Source organism: Anser anser (genome assembly GCF_964211835.1).
Source record: "Anser anser genome assembly, chromosome: 6".
In the NCBI taxonomy this organism is placed as follows: Eukaryota; Metazoa; Chordata; class Aves; order Anseriformes; family Anatidae; genus Anser; species Anser anser.
The window spans coordinates 32,212,425-32,236,224 of record NC_139726.1 but is presented as its reverse complement, the minus strand read 5'-3'; the positions used below and the strand labels follow the sequence as shown (position 1 = coordinate 32,236,224).

Genomic DNA, 23,800 nt, shown 5'->3' with positions numbered 1-23,800 from the left:
CCTGGCAATAATATAGCACTGTCTCTAACCTGAGTATTTACAAAGAGCCTCATACTCTAATGTGACCCGTAATGATTAACAGGAAGCTGAAAGGCTGTGTGCTGATAATCTTCCAGATAAGCATGTTATTTTGGTAAAGAATATTATAGTTGGCATTAAACTCTAGGATGAAATCATTGGTTGACATTCTCAATGATTGAATTAGTAAAAATGGAAACATCCAGAGCAGCATTGATTAAACTGAGTGAGGAATATAATTTCAGGAGCTGTAATTGCAGTTATATGAATTAACTCTGTATGTACAGGAAAACTGCTGAAAAAGCGAGGGAGTTGGTCCCGAGATGCACAAGTTACAGTTGTCACACTGGCTGCTAATGAAGCAAGTGCTGGATTTCAACCAAAGGCAGCACCAAAGAACTGTTTTCTTTCCCTCTGTTGGTTGCCCACTAAAATAAATGAAATATTTCACCCCAACCAAGCTAAACAAGGTGCTTGAGTGACAAGGCTGTTGTTAAAAGGTGCATGTTTTTTGAGGAAAAAAAGGTTTTATAGAAACAATAACATACTCAACAGTATTTTTATCAGAAAGATTTTGTGAGCACAGAGTGTTTGGATGAAGGCACAGCATCACTTCTGGAGTAGCCAACAGAAAGCCCAGTGCTTTGACCTGGACAAAGCTTTGCAACCAAGCAAAGATTTGTTGGAAAAGTCTGGTTTCTTCAATCAGGCAGGAATGGCAAAACTGATTTCTGACAGGATCTTTTTCTTTTTTTTTTCTTTAATATCTTAATGTCATGATGTCATGGCTCCCAAAGCAGATCCCATGCTTTGTCAGACATCCATCTGTGGGGTGGGGCTCTGGGGGTGCAGTGCTGTAATGGTGAAGCATCCCAGAGACCACTTCTTTTTCTGGTCAGGATATAAATCAGTTTAAGTAGGCTCCTAAGTCCCTTCAGTGGGCTTGTGATAGTTGTGTCTGAGGCTGCTGGGTGCCCACAGGAGTGCTGAAAGACCATGCAATTCTGATTACACAGTCTGCTCTGCAGAGAGCACAAGAACAAAGAACAGATTTTCCAGTTAGATCGGAAAGCTGCCCAGGCAGTGTCTCCAAAAATGAAGGGATATTTTAGGGAAAGAGTATTGTATGAGGAAAAAAAGGAAAAAAAGGAAAAAAAATGCATTTACACAAATTGAACAAGTTCTCATTAAACTCCCTGAAACAGATTAGGTGTGAATTATTTACTGTGCCACACTTCTGAAACTGTAGTTAACAGATTTTTGCTAGGTGGGCAGTGTTTAAAGGCAGAGCTCTCACCAGTGTTCAGACTCTGTAATTAGGGATTTTTCTAAGGACCAGAAGTGCCACTTTGGCTCTCAGAACACACGACCCTTCTTTAGTGGCTGCCTTGCTGGGACGCGAGCTCTCTGGAGGATCTGCCTTGTGGTGACTGCACAGGTGTTTGTTCTGCTGTGCTCGTGTCAGGACTTGAAAGGTATCATATTCAGCAGTCCATAAACTGCAGTTTTCCAGGTTGGTTCTGTGCATGTTGAAAATCTGGGAAAATCTGAGCTACATCCATACAGCTGTTTTGGAATTGAGGCGGTATAGAGGAATGTATCTTTCCTCCTTAATGTTAGAGTACCTTTTACTCCCATGCACTCATAACACAACTAACTTTGTAGAGAAAATTGTTTCAGCTACTTCTTTTTCACTGGGGGCTAAGCCTTTGAGTAGAAACATGTATGTGTGCTTGTAAGGATGTATTTTTTAGAGGCTACTGTGCATGCTCAAATTCTCTTCAAAGGCTGTGAGTGCACTAAAGGCTGTGCGTACCTTATGTGTGAGTACACCTTGCCTGGGAAACCAAAATTTTCCCAGATTGGATTTGTATTCAAACACAAGTACGATTATCGTTCACCTGTGTTCATCTGTATCAGCCACACTGTGTTCGTATGATGTTTGCAGGTGAAAAAAAAATAATTACAGAGGTTACCAAGTTTCCTTAAAACAAGAAAATCTGGAATTACAGTTTGTATTAGGAAAACCTGAAAGACTATAAAAATATGCTTGATAGCAACTGCCCCATTTTACCCCCCCAAGCCAACATGTGAGCAGGGTTTAGCTCATTCTTCCATTGATTTACTGAAGGACAAATAATGTCAGACAGTTTTTAAACAAAAACAAAATTTCAATTTTGTTTACCTCTTCAGCAGTCCAGTTTGATGTCAGCTACCATTTAGCTGGGCCAATAATATTGATATTTGATGTCAGTTCTTATTCATTACCGCACCCAAATGATGCAAAAGTCAGATCTTTCTGATGCTTCTATGGATGGCCAAATAAAGCCAGGGATGTCTGACTGCATCTCACAGACACAAACAAGAAAAGAACAGAATGCGAAATCAAAGACGTATCTGCTCTTATTGTTATTTATGTATTCAAAGTGCTCACCTCTTTGCATAAACTCAAAGCCAGTTACTTACAAAGGTTACCTAGTAATATCAAACGTGTTCAATTATACATGCAAAGGGGCTAATGGGTTCTTCCTCTAGTTTATTTCTGTCTCCATGCATAAGAAATATAATTACAGAGCTGAATTACATTTTAAACAAAGATTTTGGAGTTATTAGTTAACCATTTTCAGCCCATTGAAAGTGGAGAAGTAAAATAATAATAATAAACTATTCTGTCTGTGTCATGGCAGAGAACAAAATCTGCATCAAAATACTTGTTTCATTAGTTGGCAGAAAGCTCCTTCTGATAATAGGAAAACTCAGAAAAATGTGCTAAAGTACACTCGCAGTCCATTCTCTGAAATATTCATGTTCCTCCCTATTTTTGGAAATGATTTTCCTGGAATGCTCTCTTCCTTGGCCAGGCATGCTATTTAATCACTTCCCATCATCTCTGATGCTATTGCTGTTCAGAGCCCTCCAGTTAGCAAGCTCATCCCTGCTTTATACCCATCGTGTGTAGACCAGATAAGATGATCTGAAAGCACTCTGGAAGCATTGGGTAGGTCCGTCTTTACTTGGATCACTGTAAATATTCTTGCTATCTGGCTCTGATACCAGAGTCTTAATGTAGAAGGCTGGATAAACAAGCCAGGATATCTCTCCCAAATCACCTGGAAGTTACAAAAAGTCCTCCAGCTCTGCCTGTGCAGAAGCTCCAGTGTGTATGCACTTATCTGACTGTGTGCAGGAGGCTAGAGAAATTCATGATGCTTTGCTTTGGATGGAGGTGGATCTTCCAAGGTGCTAGAGTTCTGTCTCCCATGAAAAGAGACAGTCTCTTGGCAAAGGTGCTTGAATGGGACTGAAAAAAAAACCAAGCCACACCTGATATTTAAATATGACACGCCTTGTTTGTGTCGTCCATTTTCCCATCATTATTTCTGTTATCTGTTTGCAAATTGAAATGTAGTAATAGGTGCAATGTGCATCGTTAAGTAGAGAGAAATGCTTATTCTGTCGTGCCGAGCAGGTGATGCTGCCCGAGAGACCTGCAGCATTGGTGGTACAATGCACCTGCTGCCCTCAGAGCTCACCTCTGCCCTTCTGAGGCAGGCAAAGTACATTCCCTTTGCTCTCTTATCCAGGAAAGATATGGCTTCCTGGATTATTCTTGGAGCAATTTCCCAGTTATAATTTCTTCTGAAAACAAGTTGCTTTCTGTTAGCCTTGAAACTTGCACAATCAAGGCCCATGTTGCACTAGGAAACGTGGAGTTAAGCAGCCTTTCCATTACCCCCCAGGTACTTTATTAGTTCAAGATTTTAGACCCAGTCCTGTCAAGACCCCTAACGCTGAAAGTAATTGCAGGTCAATGAAATTCTCTTTGTTTTGTTTGGAGCATTTGACACGTTGTGGTATCTGCCGCAGACCTTTACCTCCCACTCCTGCCACAGGGTTTATATCTTTCTTCGGTTCACCACCGGGCTGACTTTGTGTTTGAAACCCAGGGATCCCTTCTGCTGCTCTGTGGTGTCACTGCGCAGGTCCTCTCAGTACATCTCAAAGCATCTTGTAACGCTCAGCGAAACAGACACGCATGACTCGACCAGCTGTACTTCCGTTCTGCCCTCCTGCTGGCCGGACCCGGGGAGGCGTTTCAAAGCCACCAAGAAACAGCAAGCAGAGCATCTCACCCGAACACTGCTCAGCTCTGAAGAGCACTGCCTCGGGTCCTCTTCTTGCCTTGCCGGATAATTGAGCGCCTTATGGAGGAAAGGAGCCTAGTTTTTCCCAGTAATGGTATTTGCAGAGACATCACTTTCAGCCTGCCCTGGCACCAGGCGTTACCAGGTGGGTGTCTGCCTGTCTGCACATGTTCCCTTCAGGCCTCGCTGCCTGTAAGATGCGTCCCATCCTCTTTGCTCCTTCCATTCCTCTCCTTGCAGTACGAGCTGTTCTGTTCTGCGTGGTCTTGCAAAACATGTCACAAAGCAGTGTGGTACCCCACACCCAGACAGCTGGGCTTGCTTGGGAGCAAGCCCCGTGTACCACGACGGCTGTGAAGATTACTGGGGCTTCAGTACTCCAGGACCCCATGGGGATGGTACAGGTTGAGGAACAAGGGGTAGGAAGCAGGCAGGGAGAGTTTCTCTCTCCAATCTGCCACAAAATTCATTTGTGCCATGCCTAATACTTGTTATTACAGAAGCAAGGCAATTCATTTTTGCACTTCTCTGCTAAGTAAATATACATTTGCTCAAACCTATGACTGTATTTCTAGAACACTATGAAATATTCCCCGAATATTTTAAATCTGGAATTTTAAAAAACTGATTATTTCCTTTTGGGGGTATATGGTATACCTAGCCCCTTGTAATTTCTTAAGTTAATTACAGCTTGTGCTTTTTGATCCCTCCTTTTTGATCCCATCTTTGTGGTTAGCTGTCCCCTGCCAGTGGGAAGCTGAGATGGGAAAGGGGAGAAGTGACCCAGCCCAGCTGTAATGCTTGTGAGACACCAAAATCGTTCAGATATAGGCAGACATGTTTTGGATCAAGAGTAAATGAAATATTTAATTTTTCTAGTTGAAACTTCATCAGATTTTGCTATCTCAAATTTTGGATATTAAAAGCTTTGTCTCTTCGTGATTAAAAAAAAAGGATGATGCACAGACATTTGGATTTTAGAAAACTCTGATGTTTAAAGCAGGAAGCGTGGCATCATTGTTAAGTAGCTTTGACTTAATTTGATTTTGGGGAACCTAAAAGCAAAACAAAACAAACCCACCTGTGTGCTTTAGGTCAGATTGGCCCTTGAAAAGATCCTCAAGAGAAGCTGATAATTAAGACTGTACAGTATTTTCTCTTATGTTTTCAGACTTTATCTTTACAAATACAAATATGCTGTTTTGTCCACTTGCTTGTGAGTGTAATTGAAAGAAAAGGAGATTATCTCCTTTAATGTGATTTTGTTTGCTGAATTCTGTGTTTTGCAGTGAATGTGACCCTGTGCGTATACAATCCACGGAGCAAATGCTGCTTAGCATGCAAAACTGCGAGCAGCATGGGAGATTTGCCCTTCTTCCTTAGAGGAGAAGTATTAATTTGTATATCCCAAGTTGCAATGGCAGGAATAAGATTTTTTAGAAATTAGATCTCCTGGCCCAGGCCCAGCAAACCCAACTACCCTGTGCCAGGTTTACACTGCGGGTTCTGGGCTCCAGCATAATTCATTTTTCATTTGAACTGCTGTTTTTTAAACCTGTCATTTTGCAAAATAAACAAAACCAGAATACCAAGATCCATCCAGGCTTTTTAAAATCTGATTTCCCACCTGAATTACAGTCAAACTTACCTCCATACATGATATTTCACAGGCAATGATGTTCCAAAGCACATGAGCAAGCAGGCTGCCATCCCTGCGCTCCATCCCGTAGCTCCCTCATGCGACGGTAGTTTTCCCAATAAATAGTGAGACAGAAGCAGAAGGCTGCTGGCAGGATGGGTTTGGCAGTGTACAGGGAGGTAAGAGCCCTTCCAACACAAAGCATGTCAATGCAAAGTTAACTCTTCAGAACGGTTGAAAGGAAATTTATTTTGGAGGAGTGGGTTCAGTTCAGATCAGTGGTTTGCGTTTGGAAGAGGTCTCGTCAGCAGCTTCCCACTTTGCATCAAATGGCCAAAGGGAAGCAGGATGCTTCAAACGGGGCAGTGAGCATGGCTGTGTAGTGCACAGCTTTACACGGCACCAAAGTTGGATTTTAAATGAATTTATGCAAGAATGAAAGTAGGGCCAAAACTGGAAAGGCCTCTCTGTTATGAAGATGCGATTAATCTCTAGTTGAATAAATATCACTGTTAGAATGTACTTGAATATCAGAATGATTTAATCTGAAAATAATTGAGAATGCAAAGCTGAAATCCATCGGGGAGAGGAATGCAGATTGTTCTATTTTGATATTTAGCTGATTTTTTTGGTGAGGAAATTCTTGATATAATGGGATGAAGTTTGTTGAACTGATCATTTTTTTGCCTGAAATACTTCGAAACTGGAAGAAACGTTCATACACTTATCAGAATACAGAGTTGGGTGAGCTTCTGTCAATACTTTTTATGTATTGTTGATATTTCTTCTTTATGCATTCAGTTTCCCTTAAAAAAAGCCCAAAGACAAGATAGAGTTGCATATTAAGTTGAACTTTTTCATTTTACACATTCCTTTGATAATTTGTTTAAAAAAAAAAAATGCAGTTTACTCACACTTAATTTTTCAGACCCAGCTGTCCTACAATTTCAGCAACAGCTCTGTTGGCACTACCAGGAATTTATGCATTTTTGCAGGCATGCATCACATCTACATATTAAAGTTATTACGGGGAACACTACCCAGTTTTTGAAAATTAACTCATACTTGAGTGACAATAAAATCTCTGGACAAGAATGTGGCATACCTCTGGAATTTGCTGTGCATATTGGGAGCATCTAATCAGGTAATGATGTCACCTAGCTTCAGTTTAGTCATGGTAGCACTCAAAATACCGAGAAAAGCCAGTAATGGCAATTACCATTCATGCCTTCCTCTCACTGCACAGCTCCCAGAATTCAAAGGCACTTCTTTGATGGTTAAAAAGGAAAAACAAAATTGATTATTTTAAACCTCTCTGCAAAAGATACTGCTCTCTTTGCAGTACTGTTTCAAGTGCAATGTCAACTATGGCTAGCAGTAACTCTGCAGGGAGTGCAGTGATCTTGGGTTTCATATGTAAATTTATGCAAAGGGCTTCTGCAAGCCTAGCATGTGTTGTTCTCCTCAAACACCACAAGGCACTTCTTCCTACTTGATGTGGCAAAGGGAAGAGAGATTCCCTCTGTTTCACACAGCAAGGGGAAAGCCTGCAGAGTGCATGTAAACAAGCAAGAGACCCATGATCCATCGTTATTTTTAAAGTTGGTAGAGCTGGAAATTCTGCTGCGACAAAGTTCTGCCACCTTCTTTGATTATTTTCAATGGAGCTACGTCTTTTTAGGACACAGGGGGTGCTCCTTATGGGTCTCCATATGGTCTGAAAGGATAAAATTATTAATCTAAAAATAATGGCATTTGGGGATATTCCTCACCCTGTCTCAAAATCATCACTGAGAAAAAGAGAATAAGTGAAAATTTTCTATCATGATGTCTTTAAGCTTCTTAGTATGCTGTGGCCCATGCACCTGTTTATTTATCAGCACCGACCTCTCATCCACATCTCTCCTTCAGTTCCCAATATATTTGTTTTTCCTTCACTTTTTAACAGCAGCAGACTGCTGGTCACTGACCATGCCAAGCAAACACATCTATGAGCCTCTTTTACCCTTCCGTGATAGATTTCCCTTCTGCTCCTGAGCACTGTCTGGCTGTTCCCATGCGGGGTTGTTGGCATTAACAGCGCTCACCCCTGGGTCAGGGCCTCCCCACATGCCTCTCTGCTCCGAGGATAAAGAATAGAGGATCCTAGCTAAAGGATAGCCATCTACCATCCAAGGTAGTGGGGTAGGTGCTGATACTGCTCTCTAAGAGGGATGAAGACAGAGCTTGGAGCAGATTCTTGTAGTTTTGAATCTGTAATGTTTTTTTAATAATAGATATTGTATTGCCTGCTTGGTCAGATGCTTGCAGTGCGCGTCGAGATGGATGTGAGAGGGAGGCTGCACTTGCCCCAGGGCGTGCACAGTCAGCGCGCACTCAAAACCTGCACATTGGATCATAATGCTGAGGGATTGCAATAGATCAGTAATCACAGTAAGTTCAGCAAAAATAGCCAAGTAAATTGTTACAGCGAGTTGTGGCAATTTTAGCAGTCAACCAGACAGTGCAAAATTAGGAGTTGTTCGTTGACATCTGCTAATGAAGTTGGAGGGAACCAACCGTGAAGCTCGCAGGGACGAGGCTCTCTGCATCTCTGTCTTGGATTCCCCTCGCCTCCAGAAGAGCTCATCTCACCAGCCGATGTCTATTAAAGCTTAAAAAAAAGCCACAAGAAGGGAGAACCAGACCCTACTTGCTCATGCTCTAGATGTTTATCTTCTTTAGTTGCCTTAACACATAAATGGTCCTTGGTTGCTTTGATCGTGATGCAAAGTTGGAACTGCAAAAGGAAAAAGCTAGTAAAAAAGCAGATGGAAAAACACTGTTGCTGCCTGTAAATAACTCTTAATCACCGTTTCCCCCCCCACTCTTGGTGAAAATAATTATTAAAGATGTACCACTGCACTTTCAAAGTGGCAATCCATGTAGCTCTGTAGTTTTGCCAGGCTAAGTAATACCATTTCTTTCTCAGAAGATGCTATTTTCATTTGAAACCAGGGTGATTTAAGCCTGATACTTCAAAAATGGGTGGTGATTGATTAGTCATCAGCCTAATAATGGAACACATCTGCATTTTTTTTCCCATCTGTATCATATTCTACATAATTCATTTGGCTTAATTGGACATTAAAGACTTTTCCCTATTAAAACTGCAGCAGACTCACCCGCCCCTGCTTGGCTTCTCTGGGATTCCTCTGCCCCTGCTCGCTGCTGCTCAGAATCCCCTGTTCCAGCCTGTGGGATGGGAGGGCTCGGCGTGGGGCTCTGTCAGACATGTGTGCCCCTTCTTATTTTTTCGGAGTGGAGTTCATTTTTGCACTGCAGCAAGGCCTCTTCTATCCACACTTCACGTACGCAGGACTGGCTCCTTTTGCTTAGCTCCGAGACCGATAACAAGCTCATCGGGGTGGTATCGGGCACAGCAGGGCCCCAAAAGTTCTCAAACCAACAAAGCAAGGTGCTTTTCGCTCACTGTTCTTCCCAAAATACTCAGGAAAGCCCATGAAACAGCTACTGACCTGCCTTCAGAATGACACTTGGAGAATACTCCTGGGAGGAGTTTACTGCAGTCTACATTAGGTAAAACCACTTGTTGCAGCTCATATCTTACTGATGTGTAGTCATTTCAGGAAGTGAAGCTAAATTGTACCTGGCCATTAGTCCCACTTTGTCTCTATTGTCCCAATTGTACCCTGGTGATTACTCTAGGTAACAGTATTCACAAGAAAAAATGTATATTAAGAAAAAAAAGATGGAAAAAGGACTTTAAAAATTTCATGGAAATGATATAAATCATTTCTGATCAGCAGATATCATCCTGCGGTTACGAATAAATGTTTTACCATGGTTTGTGAGTGCCATTTGAGATTGGGGTTCTGCTGTACGTACCCCTTTTGTTAGAGGTCTGTAGCACAAAGATGGGCACCAAGTGGGCAGGGAAGGACTCAGAAGGTGGAGCTGTAAAGGCCAAGTCCCGTGGAGCTTGGAACAGAACCAGGCTTTGAATCTAGACTAATTGAATCCCTGTGTAAATTCTTTAATTACTTACCATGCACACGCACAGAAGTACCAGCTGGATTATATAGGCTAGGAGGAAACTCCTACCAGTTTTATGAATGGTCTGACATGCTCCGATTAGAAAAAATAGTAGAACTGAGCCTTGGCTGCTACAGCGTAAAACATAGTGTAAATGAAAATCAGTACAATGTAAATCCGCTCTTACACGTCTCCTCCTTGGATCTCATTGTCTCCTCTTACGTGTCAGAAAATCATCCAGCCCTGCTGGTCCAGCTTGCTGTTCAGTTAAATGTATCATTAAAAAGACATCTAAAAAAGATGTTAGTGCAGCAAGAAGCAAAATGAAGAATGCGAAGAGCAAGGCAGAGGGCTCTGCTGTGAATAACTAAATAATAACTGCAAAAGGAATGAAAAAGCCAAAAGCTCGTGCAAGAATTCAAAGGGATTCCACTTTAAAGCTTTTGAAAATGGCCCCTGGCTGGGGCAAATGAGTTCATTTAGTGTGTGACTTAGCCCTTTCTTCTTCTCTGAGTGGCATGTAGCTTCAAATTGTCCTTAAGCTTGATTACATTCCTCGTTTATTTGCTCCTATTGAGAAGTTGTTATCCCACATCTCCAGCTCACTTGATTTAGAGAAGGTATGTGATAGAGATGGCATCAAGAAGTGACATGTAATAGCCGGCTCATTAACAAAATCCTCGCGGTATGCTTTTAGTGCAGCAGCTGCCTAGGTAGCAACAGTAATTGATGCATTTGTTGATAAGCTTGTGGGCAGAGTATACTGAGGCTGATAAAATACCTGTTGGCATGTGCTCTGTGTTACCACCAAAACCCTGCGCTTTCTTAACTCTTTGCAGATGAGCTCTGCTGCCTTTTCATGCGGGTCATGCAAAATATGCTGCTGAACGTTGAGTTTTATGCACGGTGTGTTTATACCAGGCATCTGGGAGGAAAATGATGGAAAGTCTGCTGACTTCTGAGAGCAAGAGCTGGTTGATTGTGCTACTAGGATAGATCACAAACCCCTGGGAGCAGGACCATCTTCTCCAGCTGGCTGCCAAGCCAGGTTTCTCTGTTTAAGTGGTGTCTGCAAGGATCATGGGGGCTAGTACTTTCTGGTGTGTCCACAAATTGCCTCCAAAAAAACCCCAACAGGTTAGGGTGGTTCAAGGTATCTGGTACCTACCTCAGGTTTGATCTGTAATAGAAATCAGGAGAAAATAAATGTGGCAGAGAATAGGATGGCAAGACTGTAAGAGGATGGGGTCTGGATCTTCTCTTGTGGTTGCCAGCTCCTGTGGCAGAAATTAATTCTCAGAAGGAAGACCCAGTAGTAAAAGGTTGTTTGCCTCATAATCGGGCAGCGAGTAATGATCTCTCATTCAAAGTCAGTGGGAAAGCCAAGGTCAACTCTACCATTTTGGGACTGTCTCTGATCAATATTTGCAGTTTCTTTTTCAATGAAGCATTCTTGGTGCTGTTAGGATCTATTAGCTGGATCATGCTAACACTAGAGAGAGAAATGTATCGAAAATCCATTGACACGAATGCCGCTGACACAAGGAGGAGCCGCAGAGCACCCACTGGAGGGTCTGCTGTACCTGTGCTGCCTGGGTTTGTGCAGTCCTGTCCAGATGGGCCCTGAGCTGAGCTCTGTCGGAGCTGCCAAACTACCAAAGCTGCAGCTAAGGAGCATTTGTAGAAGTGAACTAAGTATGTTTGACATCTACAAAACAAGTCCGAAAACATACACTAAAACAAAAATATACATGTAATGGTGTTATTTATCAAATTGACTATTTTGAAAAAGGGTGGGAAGGAGAGAAGGAAGAGACTTAGCCGCTCAGCCCAGAAGATAGAGTCTGAGAGACTCTGTGAAATGCGTCAGGGACAGGGAAGCATCCGTGGTGATGCTTTCTATTTTTCTGACTCAAAATTTGCTTTGTTGAGATCCAATTCAAACCGTGCCATAATTCAGAGTGTAGCTGTTGCTTTTGTTTGTTTTGTTTCCTGCAAGGCCTGCTTGACCTTGTCATTTGTATAGGCTGAGTGGGTGAAATGAAAGAGAATTAAGCAGGTCTAGCTGAACGGACAGTTAAACAAATAGGTTCTCTATAGCGTGGTGTTGGTTTGGTCAACCGAGCTTTCCTGCAAAACAGCGAGTGCTGAGAGCTTATTCATCGCCAGCTGAATGAATTCTCCAAGCAATGATTGCTTTGTTTCTGTGTATTACTCTCTATTAGTCCCTGTAACAAGCTAGAATGGAGTTTAGACAGTTTAGGTCTCCTCCAAATGGACCTAAAGATTTCATTAAACTTACACCATGACAGTATTTTGTCGGCCATTACTTTCTGCTTGAGAAGGCAATGGATGTTTTCAGATCTTAATTCCTGTATTTGCTAGATGACCCCACACATTTTCTTGCATGCATTATTTACATGAAAGAAATAAAAATTAACTGAATACAAAAAAAGTCACGGATGCGGCACTTGGCCGGTGTTTCACCTGATTCTCGGTTCTGTATCATTGCGATTCTGCTTCAAAACAATACGCGTTAATCTATTCTCACACCGTTGCACAAATGGGAAAAAACTTTGATGACTCTGAACATATACCAGTTGAGCTGGTTTGGGGATTTGGTATTTTAAATCTTTATATTGGAGGTTTAAATAAATAGTAGATCTTTCTATATTGGTAGCCAGTGGTTTCTTTCTGTTATAGTTAGGAATTAGCCAACCAAAATGATATTTGGGCATCCTTTACCCAACCTTCTTTGATTTTTGCATTTGTTCCTATGCTGCATATTCAAAGTTTTTCTGTCACTTTTTTTTTTTTTAATTTTCATTTTTTAATCATTATTGAAGAGCAGCATGGGGAATGTTTTCTTCAGAAGTCCTATAGCAGTGTTGGTATTCAAGTCAGTATAGTGGTCAAGAGACCGTGATAACCTAACAAATAATAACTTACGTTTATTTTAATACATACAGTTACTATATCTGGCATCCACGGGTATCCAGCCCTGTATCACATGATTTCTTCCTTGCAAAAATACAAGAGTGATGCCTTGGTTTCGTCTCCACCATCAACAGGGTGATACGATTGCTTCCTGTGACTCCCGCGGCGTGCTGAAGCTCTGGGACATTCGGCAGTCAGTCCCCATCATGTCCGTCGATGCTGGCACCCGTCCTGCCAACCAGGCTGCCTTTGATTACTCTGGTAGGACCTTTTACCAACTTTTTTTTTACTTGAGACATGTTTTACTTTGAAATCTGCACTTCTGAAGCTGGAGAGCATGTGTGACACAGCACAGATGTGTTCATTTGAAAGACGAGATGCCCAATAGTACCAACTGGCGGTCGATGCACGTGTTTTCTGGACAGGATCAGCAGTTTGGTCTAATTTTCTGTTTATGGAAAAGGCAAAATGGACAATATCAAGAAGTGCAATTACAAAATTATTACATAAAATACAAATTATCACTGAAAACTTTGCAAGATTTCCTCTGTTCTGGTCACGTGTATTCTCCAGTACTGTCTGTTCTTTTTATTTGCTAATTCTACAGTTGCATTTCATAACCACCTTACTAAGTCCTCTTATAATTGCCTCAGATTTTGATTGTGTTGACAGGAGTGCTTACTGTGCACAAAGTATTGAAATAACCAGTTATTTTTCATCATCAACCTTGTATTACTGTGTCAGCAGTATTCTGAATGAAGGTGCATTTTCATTTGAAGAGGGGCTGTTGTAAAATATTTTTTTTTTTGGTTTAAAAACAATATTAATCCTCAATTCCAAAGCACGGACAAGCATTTATATTGCAGCATGGAATTTGATCTTCACTCAGAAAGTCATTCTTACTCAAAGGTAGGATAATATGATATGACATGGTATAATGATATAGAATGTAATATGTATTTTATTTATTGGAAAATATGTATGCATTTGTGTTATATGCATAAAACGTTTCAGTAGAAAGTGAGAGAAAAATAAGGAATCATTTAAACAGAAACAATAGCACGTTTTGTCATAATGACCCACATACTGTGGAATCCATAATACAAATAGTCTCTTGGCAGAAAACTTTGCCATCAAGCTCTAGTCTTTCTGTAGTGTTTTCACAGATCTCTCTGCTGTACTGTTAAATAGGGTATTTTCATTTCCAGGGGATAAAATACATTGACACTGTCCATTTTTGACCACTTCCCAAAGACAAATTTAACGACTATTCTATTTATGTGTGTAATTTGGAACAAGAGCTCATTTTTTCTTGGTTAGGATTTGAGGCAGTTCTGCATTTCTGGAGTAGAATATTGGGTTATTTGCAAAGGAATCACATCCCTGCAGAGTGCAGGAGCAATATTTCTAGCCAGATGGGAGGTTTCCAGTAGAAAGGTTATCGGCCTCAGGCAATCTAAATGGGCAAATTTTTCCAACGTCTGGATAAAATCCAAAATTTTCTCTGCAGGAGTAAGCACACATCAGAGAGATCCAATTGATATGGATGATCAGAACGAGGCATAACATAACGGGACACAGTCGCACCTACTAAAGATACGAAAGTACCTGGGGAAGAGAGAGAGGTCTTTACAGCTTGTGGGGTTTGAGCAGAGCCCCTGCGTGCCCTAGCTGGGGCAGAGGGAGAGGCACCCTGGGCAAGGTGCACAGGCAGCGTCTGTCAAAGTATGTAGGTACCTTGCAGAGGTACAAGCACACAGCTACTTGTTCATTATGGAGCAGTTTTTAATTTGCTGGGTGAGTGTTGTGGCTGACAGCAATGCATTTTCTGTGCTGCATCTGAGTGTAGTGGTGCAGTGGTTTCAGCAAACCTGGGTGCAGCCAGTTTGGTTCCTGTTAGCAGGGCAGCATGGGACCCAGGCAGAGCTCCTGAGTACATGAATGCTTAACTCATGCTGACACCATTTTGTCGTTATTTTATTTATTTTTCTCCTACTACGCATGCTAGCTAAACCAAAGTGAGCCTGAGTGATCCAAAGGTAGCCCTTGATGCATCAGTGGGAGAGGCTGCATGACGTGGTCCTCTGCAACAGCAGACGGCTAGACGAATGACCCAGCAGTTCCTGCATTGTTTGTCTAAACAGTAATTATTTTTTAACAATGTGTTGATCAATATGTGGACTTGGTCAAACTATTCACTCAGTCATTTGAACGGGGTTAGCTAAAAATAGGAACTGTATTGAAATAAGTCAAACAGCAAGAATATTAAAAAAAGAAAAAACACCCAAATGGGGCTGGGAGAAGGTGTCCCATGCTCACCTAGCAGCCTGATGGGCATTGGCACACTTGTCTCGTTTGGGACCTCTGTCTGGGGAGATGTTTGGGTGAGTTTTTTTGGCTTTATCAAAGTGTGGCTTAATTCCTGGCTATGTTCCTCAGTCCATCCTGGTGATGATATACCACCTAGTGTAAAATACTTGACTGCATTAGTAGTCATACACACAGGAAACAAATTGTTCAGCTTCCTGCAGGTGGATTTAATTACTAGATTAGAGAGCCATGGTTGAACAGTTATGGGTGTTTTTTTTCTGCCCAGTAATTATTTAAATTATAGCTAATAATGATAGAAGGGTTTTATGAAAAGTTTGGTGGTATCTGCAAATGAGATTGAGGTCAGAGATAGTAAGGCCCCAACTAATCAAACATCTTATTTGGTTTTCCTTTGTGTTGTTTTTAAGTAATTATAATTGCAGATGTAACGTAGTAAGAAACATCTTACCTTTTATCTTAAGTGGTGATATCTACTCTCAGTGTGAGATGTGCTCCATGGGAGTTGCTTCACAAAGAGCTAGCACCAAGAATGAGTTTGACAATTATTGGGATTCACCTGATGGCCTTATTGCAGATGGGTCTTGCTGACTCATGATGTGAATGCTATTCAGGGGATAGATGTTTGACCATGAAGCCATTTTCGTCTTTCTCCGGGCCACACTCAGATCTTAAGTAAGTTAATGAAAAAGAGCTGGGTATAAATCTTTCTGCTTTAGATAATGTCTGGTCTGCTTCCTCGTGCCTTAGCTTTCCTTTCGCTCAACTGGCAGGTGGACTCTTCTCTGTGGTTCACTTGTGGATGGGGAGAAATTAATTACATGATTAACTGATCACTATTGCATTTCATGTAGGCTTTCTTCTTCCTTGAATCTTTCTGAAACTAGCTTATGGTCTTGGAACGAGAGATGGTGCTGGAGCTGGTGGGACTCAGCCCCCTGGGGGCACTGAAGGTCAGTGTTGTCCTTGGTGTCAAAACCACCAAGGAGCACGGTCCTTGAATTCTGCATGCTGTGAAAGGTTTCAGAGAGGGCACCAGTTGTGGTTATTTTCTGGACAGACCACAACACAAGTAACTGTTGATTGTTTTTTTGCTTTCTTTTCAATAAATTCACTTAAATTTTTTCATATGCTAGTTACCCAGCATTCCCACATGCATATTTTCTTCTGCAGCATTCACAAATCCCTTATCCCTCTCTTGTCACCAAGCTTAGATGTTCCCAGTTGCAGTTTAGAAAATTTACTTGATACGATTAATCACAACACAGCCATTAATAGTATGGAAGAGGTAGGGAAACTGTAGAGGATTCTAGTTTATTTATTGACATACTTATTATTATTATAATTATGTATTAAAACAAGCCAAGCAACTTTCCTTAAAAAAATAGTCCAAAATCATCAGCCTAGGAAGAGCCTAGTGCTGCATTTTGAGATCTGCAGGTACAGTGAGGGTATATTAAAAGAATGTAAAGTTTGCAAATTAATGTGAAAGTGAAGAACTGCGAGAGTCAACATCACCTTGTGATACATGTGGTTTATTTTGGGAGATAGGAGTTTGGGGGATGAAGAAGACACGTGGTGCTAGGAAGTGGCTATGGAGCAAATGGTACAGCTTTCAGCCGTGGTGAAGTTAGGGTAGCTGCTCCGCGTTGGTATCTAAAAGCTGGCTTAATTTGCTTAATTACACCATCACATGACATTACACAGGACTGTTAATAGGAGTTGGCCATTAGCCCAGCGGGTGACAGGATCGTTTGCTGTTCAGCCTTGGATTGTTTTTGGTGTTAAATAGTGATCTATGAATTTGTGTCTCCATAGTATCCGCCCTTTACTGAATGCAGAATTGTACTTAGCAGGATTGCTGGGATGTCAGTGCTGCAGCACCTTCAATATTTGCACTAGACGTTATTTGGGCTAGTCCTGATACTGTTAAAGCCAGAGGTGATCCACACAGGCCTCACAGGGGATGAAGGCAGAGAAATTAAACCTTAGATTGTCAGAATTTCTGCGGGTACTGGGTCTTCAGCTGAAGTCCCAGAATTACAGTTTTAAGCTGTCTTATCTGGTAGCAATTTGGGTGCTCAGAACAGAGCCTGCAGAAATAACCCCTGTAAATGGAGTAGAAAGATTCAGAAGCAGAAATTGCATTTGTTTAAATTTGCATGTGCCTAGTTGAGTGTATATCCTTTTTCTTAAACACAAATAATACTGATTTATTATATGGCAGTCTCATTTAGTTAGGAGTTTGATCTTGCAGTGAGCAAGGCGCCCACTCAATTTTCTCTTTGATTCCCTCAGGTGGGAGATGGGCTGCAAAGACAAGCAGGTGTTGAGGTGCCAGGTGCTGGTCTTTTCCTTCTTTCCCCTTTTTCCTTCACATTTCTGGTTAATTCATATCACTCAAGTGGTGCCAAGTACATAAAGCTTAATCTTGACAGGCTGAGGGATTTGTCTAGGATGGAAGAAGCTCTCCCTTGCTGGGAAGCTGCAGGGTGGATTTTGCCATTCGCTGGTGGATGCAAGGAGAGCTGGGGATGCCCCGTGCCTCCAGTCTCCGGAGGGGACTGTGTCGACCAGAGATGAGTCCAGGTATCAGCAGAACCGGGGCAGGATGGGGTCTCGACTCTTCATCTCACTTTTTTTGCATTTTCTGAACCTTGTTTTTCTATATTTGTCGCCCTCTTGCTTGTAGTTAAAGTCACGCTTGATGGGAAAAAAATCCTCTAGTGCAGAATTTACCACAGTAATCTTTTTAGCAGCAATCTGATTTTGTCCATATAGTGCAATTACGTGCTGACATTAATGTGTGTTTTTCCCTATGACCCCCATTTCTTACTAAAAAGCTTTTTTCATTACAACACTTTATTGCTGTGTGTTCTTTAATCTCCAAGGCAGATTACTTGATAACATCAATTGATTCCTTAGGGTGCTTTTTCCCTTGTGGTTCAGCGCCTGAGTCCCTACCTCATTTCGAGTATGTATGAGCTGTTGCAGGCAAAGCAGTCTCAACTTGGGAAATTTTTACTTAATTTAAGTTATTGCCAATTAACAGAAACTTCTGATCACTCGTTCGGGTATTGAGACAAAAGACAACATGAGGAATGAAGCAAGCAGTGATGTAAATGCTTTTCCTCCCCCTTTTGCAGCCTGAATTTAAGCCAAGCATCTCTTGTCCTGCCATTCCCAGTCTCCACCTGCTGTGTTTTAGCCATGGGCTGTGCTCCACCGTCCCAGCTCCTCCACTGCAGCAGCAGGCGATGCAGGAGGCTGGGGCTGTGTGTGTGATGGCTGCTACCTGCTACAAATTTGGCCTCCGAGATGCTATGCCTCTGCTGCTCCCTGCTGCTGCTGCTCCAGTGTAGGTCACCCGCAGGCTGCAGTCCTTTTGGGCGTCCCTGTGCTGGTGAGGGTCGCTGAGGGCACAGTCCTTCAAGGGCTGCGTGTCTGCTGATAACACACCCGTGTATGGACTGATGGGGTGCTTGGGAAATTCATTGGGGTGCTCATATGTAAGGTATCTGGGTGTCAGCGCTTGGGCACCCATGCATGAAGTGATGGGGCGCTCATGCAAGAACCAATTGGGTACTGCTGTGCACATTTGTTGGGTGCTCATGCGTGGACTGATTGGGCAGGCATGCATGAGTGTAGTTAACCCTGCAAGTCTATGCCGAGATGCAAACGGAGCTCAACATCGATTGAAATAGATCCAGGTGTAATTGTTTGGACTTGTCCTGGCACTGGCTTTTCCAAACAGAGCTCGGGCAGCTCCTGATTCTGCTCGTTAATCACTTTGGACGTGCTGTAGCTCCACTTAAGAGGGCGGCAGGGTTACCAAGCCATGTTTCTGATCACATCTTTCCAATCCGTTAGAGAACCAAGACCAGTTCCTCTCTATTTTGCTTCTTTTCTCTTAATTCTCCTTTTCTCCCTTCATCATGCTGCTGTCCCACTGGTCTTTGCGTTGCACTTAGGACTTGGCATGATGTGTGGAATTTGCCTGCTTTGCTTTTAATTCAAGCTTTTCATGGGTCTATTTGCAGAGCATAAGCTGTACCTTTGCAGGTGTTGTGGTTTAACCCGGCCGGCAGCTAAACACCACACAGCCGTTCGCTCACCCTCCCCCCTCCCTCTCTGGGATGGGGGCGAGAAACGGGAAAGTGAAGCCGGTGAGTTGAGATAAAGACAGTTTATTAAGACAGGAATATAATAATAACAATAATAATAATAATAGTGATAATGATAATAGTATTAATAATAATAATGTGTAAGAAACAAGTGATGCACAGTGCAATTGCTCACCACCCGCTGACCGATGCCCAGCCTATCCCCGAGCAGCCGGCCCACCACCCCGGCCAGCCACCCCTATATATCGTTTAGCATGACCCCAGATGGTATGGAATACCCCTTTGGCCAGTTTGGGTCAGCTGTCCTGGGTCTGTCCCCTCCCAGCTCCTGCTGCACCCCCAGCCTGCCCGGTGGCAGGACAGAGCAAGAAGCCGAAAAGTCCTTGGCCTGGTGTAAACACTGCTCTGCAACAATTAAAACATCAGCATGTTATCAGCGCTCTTCTCATCCTAATCCAAAACATAGCACCCTACCAGCTACTATGAGGAAAAATTAACTCTGTCCTAACTGGAACCAGGACAGCAGGTCACTCATTCCTCCCCTTTCTTCCATCATGAATGGTTTTTATGCCTGCCACATCAGAATCCTGTCTTCGCTGAGGGTTTGAACAGTCGTAGGGGTTTGCACTGGAGTCCAGGAGTGCCTTTGTCCAGGAGTGCCGTCTTCAGCATGGCAAGGTCTGTGTGTTTTCACTGCAGCCTCACACACTCTTCTATGCAAACTAAGGATTCTCATGTTCTCTTTCCTCTAACTATAGCTAATCCACATGCCTAGGAGTTTTGCTTGACGGGCACAGATGCAGCCACCCACATCTTAGTTCTCCATTCTTCGTTTGGTGATCAGCATTTTTGATTTCTTTGGCTTCAGATCCTCTCCAAGCGCTGTTGTGTCAGTGCTCTTCACCCAAGTGCTGGTCTCATGCATGCCCTCTCAGCTCTTCACTTCTGCAGAAGCTGGGCCAAGCAGCAATCAGACAGAAAAAGTTCTTCCTCCTTCCTTCCAGAACGGGATAAGACAAACAGCAGCAGATTTTCAAAACCTGTCCCTCAGAGGGAAATGGTGGTGGGCTGGTTCACCTCAGCCACGCTAAGACAGAGCCTTTGTGCTTTGTCCTTCATGCTGAAATCCCTGCTTTGGCGGAGTTTTTCAACAAGCAAGTGCTGTTGCCCCAGCTGTGTGCTGGTAGGCAGCGCAGCAGTATTGTTGTTTTGTCCCTAGGTAGCCTGCCCAGCCGGCCTGGTTGAACTGACGAATCCATTAGTAGGCTCCCTGGAGAAATTGCCATGTGGACTGAGTTGGTTTACACAACCCATGCCCTATTTCCTTGTCCCCATCATGCTGCCTGGCCATGGAAGTCAGATCAGCAACACGTCTGTCTTTCTCCGAGGAGTGCTTAGGACATCTGGTGACCATCCTTAATTATTCCTAAGGCCAGCGCGGGAGTAAAAGGATGCGCCATACGACTGTGTTATTCAGCCATAATTCCTTGTCTCGTAATTCTCTCTTCTCCCCTCAGTGCTGCTGTATTTCATTCCTCTCTTGCTCTCCGCATTTGTTTTCCTGACCGTAAAATGCTCTAATTTGAAGGCGGTGGGTACTATGGAGCTTACGTAAACACGAGCTGACCGACGGATCATTTGGTCTCCTTGTACCACGGGGTGGGAAGCTATCACTTCTCTGATTTCTGGCTGTTGCGCTTTTACAAACAGGAAAAAGTTGGCAATGAATTTCTTCCCTTTGTTGCTCAGGAGAAGAGTTGTGCCACACCGTATTTCTGTTGTGTCACGGCCGTTTTTCAACGCGAGCAAGCTCCCCAATATTTAAATATGTTAGACAGAAAAGGGATTCTTAAAATATATGACTTTATTGTCAGTGCAGACATAATTTAAAATGTATGAAATATTTGTCCTTTGGAAAGGGAGGGGAGGTGGCTTGGAACCCCCCCCCTATTTTACATTTTAGCTCGCGTTGCAGAGCACTGTTTTGTCTTTGCTGTGTTTTCTTTGCTGAGCTAATGAGGGTGGGGACTGTGTACGACTGCAGGCAATTGCTTTGAGCTCTGAGCACTTTGAAGAGATTAGCCCCATTGATATTCCCTTCATCTTTGTTAGAGAGGAATGCATCCTTCCCCAGAGTGCAAGAAGATGGACAGCTATTTAATAGAGCCAGCCTTTTTCGAGTAGATACTGTAGTACTAAATATTCCCTTCTCACTTGCCTGCATATGCCCAGCAGAAAAACAATGTTCTGGATGCCAGGGTTGTGCCTCATTAGAGCAATATATTGACCTGTTAGGTTTTTTTTGAGGACCCCAGGTTGAATGGATTATTATTTGACTGGTTAAATGTTATTCTTCAAGGAGGAACAACAGTTTCAGCTGTTCAGGCAGTCAGCCAAAACATGGTGATGAGCAAATTGTTTGTTCCAAAAGTAAATGAAGGGAATGTCCACATGATTTTTGCCATCCTTGTATTAAACTAACAGAAGCTGAAAGTAATTGGAGGTTTATGCATCCCAAGTGGGACGTAGCTGATCAAAATTTTGATTCTCCAGCAGCTATCCACAAACTGAATTAAAATGGTTTTCAACAGGTTGTTGTTTTTTTTTATTTTTGTTTTCTAATCCCACTTAAACTAAGCACAGGTCTTAAAATATGAATGTATTCAGCATCTCATTTCTAGCATTTACTGCTTCTGTGACTTTATTAGGTCCATGTGTTCTCTTTTATATTTATTGTTTATATTACTTCCAGCTTACAGAGTGCTACAGTTAGCAAATTCCCACTTTGAATGTATTTACAGTGATTGAATGAGAACTCACTTCTTTCACTCAGACTGCACAGCTTCATCTCCAGCCTGGCTTAGATACAAGAGCTTCATCTCCTGATTAACTTATTCCTGCAGACAGTCAGAGCAAGGGCTCCTGAAGGTCATTACAGCCTCACAGGTATCCAGGTCTCGTGTTTTGAGTGAAGCATCTGTATTATATGTAAAGAAATGAATCAATACTGCATTCATCATTCATATCCAGTAATAAAAAGAAGGGATTTTTGAAGTAAGATACTATTGATCTAGTATCTGGGTGTGCTTTCTATATTTTCAATATGCAAGGTACAACAGCCATGACGTTCTCTGCCAAGGACTGAATGGGTCCGGTAATCTGTAAGGGGACAGCCATTTGCATTGTCATCACTGTTGAAATTAAGTATATTTTCGTCACTAACCGAGAGTCGTTAGTTAGCTGGTAGCTTTGTGGATCAATCCAGAATTATGCAGTGAGTGTAGTGCATACACTTACAGGAAGAAGAAATCGAGTGTTTTGACTTAAGGGAAGCAAATACTTGGGTAGAAGCTGATAGTCCATTCAGTTTGGATACTTTGGAGAAAAAAAAAAAAGGAAAAATGTATTGTGACAACCTAACTATCTTGTTTCAAGCTCAAGGGTAATTTAGGTAGTTTGGTCCATTCCCGTCCTTTCAGGAAGCAAATTTCATATTTGCCTCTAGAAAGTTTTGAAGCTAAATGTCAGATGTTTTCATATAAAATGATCTTAAAACAATCTGCAACAATCTGTTAGAAATATTTATCTTTCCACTTCTGTTTTGGTAAAAACTACCAGCCTAGGTTGAATTTGAATAGCATACTTTTAGCAACATAGAAGCTACATTTTTATCAAGCTTGATATTTTTTCAATATACCTTTTAAACTGAGCTCTAAAGGAGAATTATTCACCTCTCATTTAGTAAACAAGTAACCCACTATGGATACCAGTGTAGTAATTAACACTAAATTTTTTGATTCCTTGGAATAACTCTTCCACTTGGTAAATGAAAAACATTCACAAACTAATTCTTTTCAGACCTTTGAAAGTGGCATCTCTTTTCAAACAGGAGATCATCTTTAAATTATGTATGCTGTTCATAGCCTTTTTTATTTTTATTTTATTGACAAATTGTCAGAGGAGCTAAAATGCCTAATCATCAATAGCAAGTGATCCATGGGGTTATGCAAAATAAATTGATTAACAATATAATCTCCATATAGATGTCTCAGGAGGGCTTGCTGTTTTTTATGAACCAGTCTTGCTTGCTTTTGCAGGGCCAGGTGGAAAAGGGTGAGTGAGACAAAGTCTAGGGCATCTGCAGTCATGCTGCTGCCACTAGCAGTCATAAACTGCCTGAAGTGGTGGTGGGAGGTGCAAGGGCAGGCATCACATCTGCTCAGTAGGAGAACAAAAAGGATGAGCAGTTTGCTTCCACAACAGTATCTGCCAGCCCTTTTTAAGGCTTGCAGGCCAGCAAAAAAAAAGAAAAAAAAAAAAAAACATTGGCTTGAAATCCTTGGTTTCCCTCCTGAAACCTAGACAGGACACAGCATAGTGTGCTAAATGCCTGCAAATGGGAGTTTAGCAGGAGCGACTCTCCTGGTCCAGGAGATGCTCCCACTGATGGATCCTCTCAAACTGTCAAGCCCACACATTGGAAATTCTTTGGAGTACATGGGCTTGGTACACAGGCCAAGAACTGCAGCTTTGCCCCACAGCCGAAAGTGGACTGGATTTCTCTCTAGGTGGGA

General features: G+C 42.2%; 1 protein-coding gene across 3 annotated transcripts in view; it reads left to right on the top strand.

Annotated features, from left to right (window-relative positions):
• The window catches only part of SPAG16 (sperm associated antigen 16), a 399,263-nt gene that overhangs the window by 288,772 nt on the left and 86,691 nt on the right, over positions 1-23,800 (top strand). For all 3 annotated transcript variants that reach the window (XM_083841616.1, XM_083841615.1, XM_083841614.1), the window contains one exon: positions 12,909-13,035. In XM_083841616.1, coding sequence (XP_083697742.1) covers positions 12,909-13,035 — 127 coding nt within the window. The remainder of the gene's footprint in view (positions 1-12,908; positions 13,036-23,800) is intronic.